The 14,043-nt window shown below is 37.7% G+C and overlaps 1 protein-coding gene and 1 long non-coding RNA gene across 3 annotated transcripts in view; both read right to left on the bottom strand.

Moving 5' to 3' along the window:
* Window positions 1–3,459: 3,459 nt before the first annotated feature.
* On the bottom strand, window positions 3,460–5,101 carry LOC138883330 (uncharacterized). Its single transcript, XM_070164011.1, has 4 exons — window positions 4,955–5,101; window positions 4,221–4,903; window positions 3,611–3,905; window positions 3,460–3,465 (listed from the first exon to the last, which is right to left on the bottom strand). The coding sequence occupies exons 1-4, from the start codon at window positions 5,099–5,101 to the stop codon at window positions 3,460–3,462; spliced, it is 1,131 nt and encodes a 376-aa protein (XP_070020112.1).
* A 1,983-nt stretch (window positions 5,102–7,084) lies between these two features.
* Window positions 7,085–14,043, bottom strand: part of LOC104212302 (uncharacterized) — a 43,280-nt gene continuing 36,321 nt past the window's right edge. Inside the window, exons 2-3 of one of the 2 annotated variants that reach the window (XR_011404445.1) lie at window positions 11,056–11,214; window positions 7,085–7,255 (exon numbers count right to left, since the gene is read on the bottom strand). This is a non-coding gene — a long non-coding RNA (uncharacterized lncRNA). Of the gene's footprint in view, window positions 7,256–8,154; window positions 11,215–14,043 lie in introns of those variants that run through there. The other variant, XR_011404446.1, reaches the window with a different exon arrangement.

Below are 14,043 nucleotides of genomic sequence, written 5' to 3'. Positions count from 1 at the left end.
TTCAAAGTTAAGGACTGTCTATCCTTAACTTTTGAACCTGCAAGTTAAACTTAAGGACTGTTGTCCTTAACTTTTGAACTTGATACTCAAAGTTAAGGACAGACAGTCCTTAAGTTTTGAACTTTGAACTCAAAGTTAAGGACAAAGTGTCCTGAACATTTAAACTTGTAAGTTTAAGTTAAGGACCATGTGTCCTTAACTTTTCAACTTGAAACTCAAAATTCAGGACCATGTGTCCTTAACTTTCTAACATGTAATTCAAAGTTAAGGACTACATGTCCTTAACTTTTGAACCTGCAAGTCAAACTTAAGGACTGTTGTCCTTAACTTTTGAACTTGATACTCAAAGTTAAGGACAAATAGTCCTTAAGTTTTGAACTTTGAACTCAAAGTTAAGGACAAAGTGTCCTGAACATTTAAACTTGTAAGTTTAAGTTAAGGACCATTTGTCCTTAACTTTTGAACTTAAAACTCAAACTTCAGGACCATGTGTCCTTAACTTTCTAACATGTAATTCAAAGTTAAGGACTGCCCATCCTTAACTTTTGAACCTGCAAGGCTAAGTTCAGGATTAACTTCTAACTTTGATATTTTCAAAATTTTCAGGGGACAAACTGATATATATGCTGATGATAATGGTGTGAGAAAGAATCCATACAAATTGTATCATCAAAAAATCAGTAGCAAAATGTTCTTCCTTGAGATTTCAAATACTAGCTTTGTATTTTATGATAAGGTTAGATAATTTGCAAGGCATTTATTTTCTTTATTCTTAATTTATCATTTTTAATTATTTTATGACTGATGGATTTGTTTTATTTTTTGCCTTTCTATGAAACATATTGACATTGCCCTATATTATCTGAGAAAGAAGGAATACTACCACCTTCACGATCATTATTTTCGTTACACAACTACTGATATTCTTTTTGATAACTATATAGTGCTTGTGTATAAAGATTTCAGTGAAGATGCTACTGATGACTTTTAGTGTGCTGGTTAATCAGTTGTTTCTGACACCATATGTGTGAGGGAACAGTCGTAGATATGGAATTGCTTGGACAGAGGTTGACAAAATCTTTTTTCCACGTCGGCTTCCTTCAGAAGATGATAATGCTGTGACACACTTTCTTTTGGGGGTATTGGACTTGAATCAGAAAAAGATTGATGTATACGATTCCATATATAGTGAGCCATATGAGGCAGGAATGAATCACATATAAATGTATGCACACATGATCCCCCACTTGCTAAAGTTCTCACAGTTTGACAAACAACACAAGTCTTTTGGAAATGCCTTCAACAAATTTGATATTCAGTGGCAAAGATCACCACACCAAACTGGATCGTACGTGTTGTTATTTGTTATATTATTTATATGTACTTTATATTTTTTTTAATTCATTGCATATCTTATATTTTTCTTAGGACTGATTGTGGTGCATTCCTAACCAAGTATGTGGAGTTGTTGATGATTGGAAAGGATGTGGAGAAATTCCAACCTGAAGACATAAAAGACTTTAGAAAAGAACTTGCCGCAAACCTTTGCGCACATGGTGAGTGGAAAAGAAATTCTAGTTATGATACACCACCAGAAAATGTTGGTGATAACTATGAGAGTGAAAATGAAACTTGCCATCCAAAGAAGTTGTAGTTTAGTTGTAAAGAAAGTTACTTGTGGTTGATCTTTTGTATAAAATTGTTGTAAAGAATCCATATGAATTCTGCAAGTTCAGAAAACTTCTGAAATATTCTGTAAATTCCTCAAAATGCACTTATATTTTGTTTGCGTAGCAAATATTTTTGTCACACCTATGCAAAATTACAATTTTAGAAGTAATATCAAGGCATCATGTTATTAATTTCTTTGTTTCTCTCAAGTGTTGATTTGTCCATGGAGTTTGTTAGTATTAGTTCATGAATAAGTGTAATTGAACTTCAAATTCAAAGTTAAGGACCAAGTGTCCTTAACTTTTGAACTTGAATACAAAGTTAAGGACTGCCTGTCCTGAACTTTTGAACGTGTAATTCAAACTTAAGGATTGTCTGTCCTTAACTTTTGAACCTGCATGTCAAACTTAAGGACTCCTGTCCTTAACTTTTGTAAAGTTAAGGACAAACAGTCAATAACCTTTGAACTTTGAAATTCAAACTTAAGGACTCTCTGTCCATAACTTTTTAACCAGCAAGTTAAACTTAAGGACAAACAATCCTTAACTTTTGAACTTTGAACTATAAGTTAAGGACTGTCTGTCCTTAACTTTTGAACCCGTAACTCAAAGTTAAGGACGTCCTTAACTTTTGAACTTGAAACTCAAAGTCAAGGACAGACAGTCCTTAAGTTTTGAACTTTGAACTATAAGTTAAGGATTGCGTGTCCTTAACTTTTGAACCTGTAACTCAAAGTTAAGGACTGCTTGTCCTTAACTTATGATGAAAATCAAAGTTAAGGACTGCCTGTCCTTAACTTCTAATCTTTGAACTCAAAAGAAACAAAAAGAAGGTAAGCAGAAAGAATTTTTGTAAATTCAGACATCTTCTCAAATAAGAATAATATAAATGAATCCAATTTATAGCAAAAACTTAAAAGAGTCGATAAATATAAGTGGATATATCTACTATTCTCCATGCTTTCTTGAAAATGGATGGACTGTCGGATAATATATACATGCTATTCTATTATGACCAATTCTTCTGCAACGCCCACATTTGAAAGTTATTTTTGATGACTCCGTAGCTGGAATGTGCCTTTTCTTCTGCCTTATACCTGGTGGCACTTTGAAATCTGGAGGTTTAACAATTTGTGACTTAACACTCTCTGGTACAATCCAAGAATCAGTATGTCCTACAAGATGTATTTGTAATTCATATGTTTTCAACCAAGATTCCTTTAAGTACTAGTGTGAACAAAAGTTGGACTTCTTGATGTTTCTCTTCTCGATAGCTGCAATTGCATGTATGCATGGTAATTTATCAAATTGAAACTGAAAATAATCACATGTTCTTTTGTTTAAGTCGACCAAGAATGTTATTCCTTCTTCTTCAACACTAGAACGCCATGAATCAACAAGGAAGACCTTCAATGTTGAAAAATTATAAGTTAGTACATTATGTTAAATTATATTAAAATCATAAGCTAAACATAGAACATAATACTTACATTCAAAGTAAATGCTAAATCTATTTTTTTCTTCAATTCCTCCTCTACCCAACACGAAACATCATAAAAAGTTCGTTCTGCTTCGTTTCTTCTTTCATAAAACCAACGTTGTAGCTTCACTTGAATGAAATCCATCATTCTTAATATAGGCAGCTCCCTTGCTTCTAATAGGATAGAATTCATTGACTCAACTATGTTTGTTGTGAGCATGTCATATCATCGTCGTGGAATACAAGAACGTGCCCACCTTTCTGGTGGTTCTTCCATCAAGTAGTCATAAGTTTTCTTATCTACTTTTGCTATATCTGACATATATAGATCAAATTCTTTGCGCCTGTATACTCTTGCAGCACTTTGGAAAAGTTTTATGACCTCACTTTTCACCTTCCTTCGCTTTAGGTTCTGCTCCAAATGATAGATGCAAATCCCATGATGGCTTTCAGGATATACCTTTGCTATGTCATATGCAATAGCTTGATGCCTGTCTGATAAAAAAATTAAATTCTCACGGCTCCCAATTGCATTGCGAAGCTGACTAAAGTACCACTCATAGGAATTGTTATTTTCAGATTCTGCTATTCCAAAGTCTAGTGGGAAAATTTGGTTATTTGCATCTTTTGAAACTGAAATCATTAAAACACCACGAAATTTTGACTTAAAAAAAGTTGCATCAACAACAATCACTGGTATACAATGATTCCAACAAGCTATTGATGATCCATATGCATAAAACATATAAAGAAACCTGAAAATATAATATAAAACAAGTTTAACAGAAGTTAAGGACAGGTAGTCCTGAACTTCAGATTACAAGGTTAAAAGTTAAGGACAGTCAGTCCTTAACTTAGAGTTTCAAGTTATAAAGTTAAGGACATGCGGTCCTTAACTTTGAGTTCAAAGTTCAAAACTTAAGGACATGCAGTCCTTAACTTTGAATTACAAGTTCAAAAGTTAAGGACAACCAGCCCTGAACTTCTGGTTACAACTCAAAAGTTAACTGGTTAAAGACGGCATGTCCTAAATTTTAGAAAACATACTAATAAACTTTTTTTTGATTTACCTGTTGTTGTCCTCTATCTTTATGTTAGTATAAGTTCTAGGGTTTTTACTTCTCATTATATACAAGTATGAAGACAATAATTCATAATTCTCTTCGGGAGTTCCTCTTATTAAAGCGGAATCAAGTTGAATAGCATGCCACGCCTTGTGATACCCAATATCTAGTCCATGCAATTTTTGCATCTCTGCCATGACAAAAGCTGGTGTAACTTCAAAACTTGGGTCTCGAAGATTGTCGATAATGTAACCACTAATCAACTTTAAAGTAGCATGCCTTTGATCAGCTTTCATAGTGTTAGCAGCGCAGTCATGCTTTTTCTCAATTTTTACTATCTTGAACAGTGTTGAATCTTTAATTCTGAAAGCACGCACACACCAACAACACCTATCATCATTGTATTTCAACGAATATCTTGTTGAGCTTGATCTAACAACCTTGAATTCAAAATGTCCTTTAATTGCTATATTTGAAAAACAGTTAATTATACTCTTCTTCTTGTCAAATACTGATCCGATATTTATTTCATCCAACGAAGCATTTTCTCTTATAATCGTAGTTGGGGATTCTTTTTGTTTCAAATTTGATCTTCGTCTAGTTAGTTGAGTAAAGGTTTTTTCAGCAACTTCTTCGATTATCGGTGCACTCTCTAAGACTTGAATACCCAAAGCTTGTTCGTTGTCAATCTATATAATGCTTTGTCCTTCTACTTGAATAGAATCAAATGTTTGAAGCACCTCTTCAGTTATTGGTTGAGCTTCAACCATATCTATTTCCATTATCCGTTGGCATTTGTCTTGATTGTCATGTTGAGTTTCTCTGTTGACATGTGTTTGAAGCACCTCTTCAGTTATTGGTTGAGCTTCAACCATATCTATTTCCATTATTTGTTGGCATTTGTTTTGATTGTCATGTTGAGTTTCTGTGTTGACATGTTCGTTGCTTGTTGATCCAAAAACTCTTTTCTAAATATCAACAATGAAACGACAGTCCTTGAAGAGTGAATGAGTTTTTAGTAACTCTATACATGTGTGAAGATCTAAATCTTTGGATACAAGCATTCCCTTGCTTGTTCCAAGGTTGATATCAAACCATATCACTGCTTCAAACTTGTGTCTATCCAATTCAATAACTTCAAAGATCTATTTAATGAAATCTTCAAACCGAATTGCCTCAGGTACCAGAACAAGCTTTGTTTGATGATCAAGATATTTATAGTCTTCAGTCCATCTACTATTAAAAGCAACTATAATGCATATTGTTTCCATCCTGCAAGTCAAGAGAATGGGAAACTCAGGACATATTTTATAATGCAATCCTTGTATAATTAAGAACAAGTACTGTAAGTTCAAGACAAGTTAAGGACCAAGTGTCCTTAACATTTGAACTTGGAATTCAAAGTTAAGGACTGCATGTCCTTAACTTTTGAACCTGCAATTGAAACTTAAGGACTGTCTGCCCTTAACTTTTGAACTTGGAATTCAAACTTAAGGACTTCCTGTCCTTAACTTTTGAACCTGCAAGTCAAACTTAAGGACACCTGTCCTAAACTTTTCAACTTGAAACTCAAACTTCAGGAACTAGTGTCCTTAATATTATGTGCTCAATTTTTATAGAATTAACCTGTAATTCAAACTTAAGGACTTCCTGTCCTTAACTTTTCAACTTGAAACCCAAAGTTAAGGACCAAGTATCCTTAACTTTTTCAATTTGAAACTCAAATTTCAGGACTTAGTGTCCTTAAATTTTTCAAAACAATTTGCAAAACTATGACAGTATGTCCTTAATATACAGAAGAACAACAACAAAGTTAAGGACATTATGTCCTTAACTTTTTCAATTCAATTTGCAAAATGAGGACACTATGTCTTAATATTATATGCTCAATTTTTATAGAATTATCACAGGATGCGATGTCCTTAACTTTATCAATCCAGAAATTCAGAAAAAAAAAATCAAATTTCTAATTACTACATAAAAATCAATAGAAATCGGAAAGAGTATAACTATGTCGAAATAAAAATCAATAGAAAAACATAAAAATATAACTTACTGTAAATCTATGTCGATTTTTGGATGAGAATGTTGAATTTTTGAAGTCGGAAGAGAATCTTCTTCAATTTCGACGATCACAGTAAAGTAATTTTGCGCTGTTGCTGCTGCTGCTGATCGTTAATAAAAGCGTAGGTATAAGTTATAGCAGAAGGGTATTTTCGTCTAGTCAGGTATAAGTTTATTAAACCAGTGGCTAAAGACTAAAACATTTAAAACACTGACTTTAAAATAAAGACAGGTGTTGTTAGTGGCTATTTGTGCACATCGCCCTCTATTAGATTGACGTTGCATCTTTTGTAGACCAAGACATAATTTCTCAAGTTTTTGATATGTTCTATACTTATAATCAATTTGTCAATTGTTTTTACTTTTATTTGAAAATGTGTTTAGCATTTAGTAGAAAGAAGCCCAAATGTGCCCCGCGCAGTCATTGAAATTGCTCAATTTTTATTCATATTTAGATTTCTGATCCATTCATATTTTGGTTAATAAATCTTGGCAAAATATCCAAAATTACCCCTCTACTTTTTAAATATCGATTACATCTTACCTCCGCTATATTATTCGGTCAAATTTATCCCTATTATTATACTATCCAGCCAAATTTATTACTACTATCAACAAACTTTTAAAAATTATCCCTCAATCCGTCAGGTGACCAAGAATCTCCTAAATCATTTTAGTTAAGTCACGTATTCTTCTTGATCTACTAATTTTAATAGTAGGCATTTACCTGCTTTCTTAATTGAAAAAAAAAATAAGAGAAAGAAATATTAAAATAGTGCAGCGGTTAGTAAACAAAGTATAGTAAATTGAAGAAGCTAAATTAGGTAGCTTGTCTAATTTCAAAAGTATTTACAATATCCCAATTTTAGTAAATTCGTTCCACCAACGGTATGGAGACTTTACAAGTATTAGTGATATAAGTTCAAGTTCCTTGGAGATTTTGCATTGTCGAATTCAACTTTGCTTCAATCAAATGCCTACACATGATGCACTATTAAGTTAGTCGACCGAACTCTATACTAACTAGATAATTACAAAATATATTCGAATATATGACATACATGATAAGAAGCCGCATATAATACATAACAAATAGACCCACAAAATTATGCGGTGTGTATATGGTTAAAAATTAATAGAAATTTTAAACCAATTCCAAAATCATTATGAAATGGGAGCAATGATAATTAAAAATATCCATGAATAATTGTATAATTTAGTACCTTTAGTATTCACATTAATAATAATTTCTAAAAATAGTGGATCAAGAAGAAGAACAAGTGATTTAAATAAAAGGGATTTGGGAGATTTTGGATTACCTGACGAATATATGAGTAATTTTTAAAAGTTTATTAATAGTAGAGGTAAATTTAATTGAATAGTATAACGATAGAATAAATTTAATCGAATAGTACAACAAAAGTTAAATATAAACAATATTCGAAAGTAAATAGGTAAATTTAGACCTTTTCCCATAAATCTTCTCGTATTTTTCTGCTTTCTCGCAAAACGGTGGAGTTCACGTGCTCAATTCTTTTTTCAGAAAGTCCAAATTTGCTCCTTAATTAAACTTTAACATTACCCTCAGCTATGGAGTTCCCGCTGGGGTTCAAGAGCAAACAACGAGATCATTTCTTAACAGCAATAACAACAATAACCTCCAGCATAATCTCATAAGTGGCGAGACCATTTCTTTACAGCGATAATATTAAACCAAATCTTCTTGAAATTCTTTTTGACCATTGTTTACCCTTAAAATCGGATAACAATTAAATTTATAAGAGATTTTAATGATACGTGGATTACTTTAACACAAATCGATGAATTGAATTGTATTTAAATCGAACAATGATAAAATAAATTCAAATTGAGCGATTTGAACAGTTATAGCCTTGAAAAAATGAGTCTCACTTGAACTGGATGCAATTCAAACGATATCAGATACCACAGAACAGTAGCTTACAGAAAGAAAATAATGTTATATTACTTTTGGATGCGTGTAACCATATGTTTTACAAATAATCAAACCCTCTTTATATAGTAAGGGAGTCTACTTTACGTACAGTTCTATAAAAGGTAAAAACTCCGAAGATTTGCTAATTAGCCGGTTTCTTATTGATACGTGCCGAGATTTTCTGTGATGACCCGGCCAGTCGTCTCATGAGTTACCGCTCCATTTCTCCCATTTCTGCTTCTAATTGCTTTGTATAATGGTTCTATATGTGATCGGGTTGATTGGTTAGGGTTCGAAAAGGATTTGGTAAGGTTTGAGACACTTAGTCTCTTTTAAGGAAGGTTAAGTTGGAAAAGTCAACCGGATGTTGACGTATGTGTTAGAGGGATCGGATGTGAGTTCCGATGATTTGGTTAGCTTCGGAAGGTAATTTGGGACTTAGAAGCGCGATCAAAATGAGTTTTGAAAGTCCGGGGTAGATTTAGGCTTGAATTGGCGAAAGTGGATTTTTGGCGATTTCCGGTTGGTAGGTGAGATTTTGATATAGGGGTCGGAATGGAATTCCGAGAGTTGCAGTAGTTCCGTTGTGTCATTTGGGATGTGTGTGCAAAATTTCAGGTCATTGGGACGTGGTTTGGTCGGGTTTTTGATCAAAAGCGGAATTCGGAAGATTTTTAGAAACATAGGCTTGAATCCGATGTGTTTTAGTTGATTTAATGTTGTTTGAGGTGTTTTGAAGATTGGAACAAGTTTGAATAAGGTTTTGGGATATGCTGGTGCCTTTGGTTGAGGTCCCGGGTGCCTCGGGTGAGTTTCGGGTGGTCTATCAGGACAATTTATGAAGTTGGAACCTGCAGAAAATTGCAGGTCAGTGCTGCAGAAAAGAGACCTTCGCGTTCACGAGAGGGTCCTTGGGTTCGCAAAGGATCAGTCGAGGAAGGTGGAAATTAAGCCTTCGCGTTCGCAATTAGGTTTCCGTGTTCGCGAAAGGCTGGCATCGCGTTCGCGGGTGTGTAGTCGCATTCGCATAGAAGGAAAAGAGAGGCTGAGCTTCAGTGGAATTAACTCATCGCATTCGCGATGGATGGAACGCATTTGCAAAGGTCCGTCTGGGTAAAGCATCGCATTCGCGAGGGTTTGGTCGCGATTGCGTAAGAGGAAAATTGGTTAAAGTTAGGTTGTGCTTCGCGAACGCGAGGCTTTGACCGTGTTCGCGAAGAAGGATTTTTAGGCCTGTGCAGAAGGTTTAAAAGGTCGTCTTGTCCGCGAATGTAGGGTTTATTTCCTCTATTGTTGGTCGTTTTTGGAGCTTTTTGAAAGAGATTGAGGAGGGATTCAAGGGGAAACATTTGGAGGTAAGAATTATGGACTTAAAACTCGATTCTATTGTGAAATCTACCTAATAAATCATTGAATCTAAGCCTAAAATTGAGTAATTATGGCTTGAGATTGATAGATTTTAAATGAGGATTTGAGGGGTCATTTGGACTCTGATTTAAGTGTTCTTGATATGTATAGACTCGTGGGAGGATAAGGATTCCGGTGATATAATTTTTATCGAGTTTCGAGACGTGGACCCGGGGGTTGGGTTTGGCCAATTTCAAGATTTTTGGTATTATTTGATTGTTTTCGCTTGAGCTTCGTTTCCTTAGCATATTTTGATGCCGTAATTCTGATTTTGGATAGATTCGACGTGAGTGGAGGCTGATTCAATGGAAAAAGGCATCGCGGAGTAGTATTTTCACCGGTTTGAGATAAGTAACTATTGTAAATCTGGAACTGAGGGTACAAACCCCGGTATTTGACTTATTTTGATAAATACGATGACGCACATGCTAGGTAACGAGCGTGTAGTGCACCGGTAGGGATTGTGACTTGGTTCATCCCGTAGAGACTATTAAGCCGCGTATTTTATTTGGAACCTTATGATATTCCGTATTTTAGCTATTTATAATATATTATGGGTTATGTGCCATGTTTGGGGTCTTGTGCCGACCTGTTGAGACCCTTAGGGGCATTTTCACTGTTTTCCTCACTTTACTTATTGAAAGCATATCCTCATTCATGGTTTACTTGTTTAAATGTTTACAACCAATTTTATCACTCCACTTCTAATTGTGAGGATTGTTTGGGATGAGTTCCCTAATTTCTATTATTGTGCCCGAGAGGCGGCGAGGTTAATGACTGAGAGAGGTTGAGAACCTAATAGCGAGGATATTATATGTATATATTATGGATCGGGCTGCACGCCGTAGCGATACTTATATAGGATCGGGTTGCACGCCGCAGCGATATATAAAATGGATTGGGCTGCACGCTGTAGTGATATATGTCTATTGGATCAGGCTGCGCGCCGCAGCGATATGACTCTTGGGCTGTAGGAGCCCCTCCGGAGTCTGTACACCCCAAGTGAGCATAGTCAACTATAAATTACGGATCGAGCTGTACGCAGCAACGGTTACTATGATTTCTATTACTATGAGATATTAATGAGCCTGAGTGATGATAGTGAGTATTGAGTGACAAGTGTTGAGTAACGAGTGATTGAGAGGCTGCCCGAGAGGCTATATTTTTGAGTGATACCTTGCCCGTGGAGCCCAGTTATGATATTTTTATTGATTTCACTCTTCTGTTAAAATAAGCCTCTGTTGGAAAAAAATTGCTAAGTATATGATTTCAAGTGTTTTAACTAAAATTTGATGATTTTATGATGAAACTGGTTTTAAACTGTGAAGTTGACCTGTTATCCTGTTGTTTTCTGCAGTTATATGATTTTTAACTGCTCGTCACTGCATTCAGACCTTATTTACTTTAGTTACTTACTGAGTTGGCGTACTCATGTTACTCCATGCACCTTGTGTGCAGATCCAGGTGCCCGAGCGGCAGAGTGAGGGTCCTCAGCATTGTCAGAGTTTGCCGGAGACTGCAAGGTAGTTGCATAGCGTCCGCAGCCCTGCTTTCTTCCTCTTATCCTTGTTTTCCCTGCATTTTAGACTTGTTATATATTAGACGATCAGATTTGTATATTTAAAGGCTCTAGACTCGTGACACCAGATTGTGGGGCTGTGTAGTTTCCTGTTTATTTGACATCCGCATATTTTCTGTTGCTTTAAACGTTTATAATGAAATTTGGTTTTTAAAACCTGTGTTAGAAAATGGCTTATTGTTAAAGGAAAAAGGGTTGTGATTCATTGATTGGTTGACTTGCCTAGTAATGTGATATGCGCCATCACGATTGGTATTTAGGGGTCGTGACAAGTTGGTATCAGAGCCTAGGTTACATAGGTCTCGCGAGTCATGAGCCGATTTAATAGAGTCTTGTGGATCGGTAAGGAGACGTTTGTATTTATCCTTGAGAGGCTACATAACCTTTAGGAAAATCTTCATATTCTTGAAATTCTTGTCATGCGAATTTGTTGATCCAAATACTAAACTTCTGTTATTCTATCTCTCACAGATGGTGAGGACACGTGTTACCGATGGATGGACGACCACCAGTACCACTAGTTAGGGCCACTAGGGGCCGAGGGCGCGGCCGAGGCCGTGGTAGGGGTAGAGCAGCTAGGGCAGCACCTGCAGATCCACCAGATGCCCCAGTTCAATATCAGGTCCCTGTTGTGGACGCTACAGTAGACCAGTTCAGGCACCAGCTGTGCCTATTGTGATTCCGGACCTTCAGGAGACTTTAGCTCAGATCTTATCAGTGTATACCAGTTTGGCTCAGGCGGTCTCAGTTACTACGGCCGCAACTACTTCTCAGGCCGGGGAGGCACCCAGACTCCCGTTGCTCGCACACCTGAGCAGGTTGTGCAGGGACTCCAGACACCGGGGGCACCTCCAGCCCAGCCGGTTGCACCAGCTCAGGAGTTTGTGGTACCAGTTATGCTGGACGACGAGCAGCGTCGACTAGAGAGGTTTGATAGACTCAAGCCTCCGACATTTAGCGGTGTAGAGGGCGAGGATGCCCAGGGGTTCTTGGATAAGCACCAGAGGATGCTTCGTACAACGGGGATCCTAGAGACTAGTGGTGTAGCTTTTACTACCTTTCAGTTTTCTAGGGCTGCCTTCACTTGGTAGGAGGCGTGTGAGAAGCGTAGGCCTGTTGGTGCAGCGCCCCTTACTTGGCAGCAGTTCTCTGTTCTTTTTCTGGAGAAGTATGTGCCACAGTCTCGTCGAGAGGAGCTGCACAGGCAGTTCAAGTAGTTGCGTCAAGGAGAGATGACTGTGACGCAGTGTGAGATGCGGTTCTCCGAGTTAGCCCATCATGCGGTTTGGTTGGTTATCATAGATCGATAGAGGATTATGAGGTTTGTTGATGGTCTCACATATCAGCTTCGTATTCTCATGACTATGGAGAGGGTGATAGGTGCTACTTTCGAGGAGGTTGTTGACATCGCCCAGGAGATTGAGTCGGTTCGCCGCTAGGAGCGAGAGGAGAGGGAGGCCAAGAGGCCTCGGGGATTTGGTAGCTTTAGTGGTGCTCCTTTGATGGGTCAGTTCCAGTAGGGTAGAGGCTGCCCATTTAGACAAGCTCATTCAGCTTGCCCAGGTTATCGTGGGGCATCATCGGGTCATGGTTCTCATAGTTCTCATCAGGGCCACTCATCACTTAGTGCCCTTCAAGCCCAGAGTTCATCTCGTGCTCTATCAATTCAGGGTTCTTCCATGCCAGGCCCTTCTACTGGTTCATTCCGGTGCCAGGGGTTCCTTTTAGTCCCCATCTCTAGCACCGGTGAGTTGTTATGAGTGCAGAGAGTTTGGGCATATGAGGAAGCAGTGTCCTCGTCTTCATGATGGTCAGTCTCAGCAGAGGGGTCTACCCTCGACTTCTACTCCAGTTACTTCACCACCCGCCCAACCAGCTAAGGGTGAAGGTCAGTCAGCCAGGGGCCGTCCTAGAGGGGGAGGTCGATCAGGTGGTGGTCAGGCCCGTTTCTATGCTTTTTCGAGTAGACCAGATGTTGGTGCTTCAGATGCCGTAATTTCAGGTATTGTTTCAGTCTGCCACAAAGATGCCTCTGTATTATTTGATCCCGGTTCCACCTTTTCTTACGTGTCATCATACTTTGCCCGTTATCTGGATACGCCCTGTGAGTCTCTTGTTTCACATGTTCATGTATCTACTCCAGTGGGCGATACTGTTATTGTAGACCATGTATACTAGTCATGTGTGGTGACTATTAGGGGTCTGGTGACCCGAGTGGATCTTTTACTATAGTGTATGGCGGATTTCGATATCATTTTGGGCATAGATTGGCTATTTCCATGTCGGGTGCACCACGAATAGAGTGGCGAGGTTTGACTGATTATGTTCCCAATAGAGTGATCTCGTTCTTGAAGGCCCAGCGTATGGTTAGGAAGGGATGTCTTTCGTACCTAGCCTTTGTGGGGGATGTTGGAGCTGAGGCTCCTAGTATTGATTTTGTCCCAATTGTGAGGGATTTTCCAGATGTGTTTCCTGCAGACCTGTCGGGCGTGCCACCGGACAGAGATATTGATTTTGGTATTGATCTGGTGTCGGGCACTCAGCCATTTCTATTCCGTCGTATCGTATGGCACCAGTGGAGTTGAAAGAGTTAAAGGAGCAGCTTTAGGAACTCCTTGATAAGGGGTTCATTCGGCCTTGCGTGTCACCTTGGGGTGCGCGGTTCTATTTGTGAAGAAAAAGGATGGCACTATGAGGATGTGCATTGATTATAGGCAATTGAACAAAGTAACAATTAAGAACAAGTATCCCTTGTCTCGTATTGATGAATTGTTTGACCAACTTTAGGGAGCGAGAGTGTTCTGCGAGATTTATCTCCGTTTGGG

Source organism: Nicotiana sylvestris, chromosome 12, assembly GCF_000393655.2.
Source record: "Nicotiana sylvestris chromosome 12, ASM39365v2, whole genome shotgun sequence".
NCBI classification, from domain to species: domain Eukaryota; kingdom Viridiplantae; phylum Streptophyta; class Magnoliopsida; order Solanales; family Solanaceae; genus Nicotiana; species Nicotiana sylvestris.
Note: the sequence above shows the minus strand (reverse complement) of the source record. Positions and strands in the feature narration are given on the sequence as shown.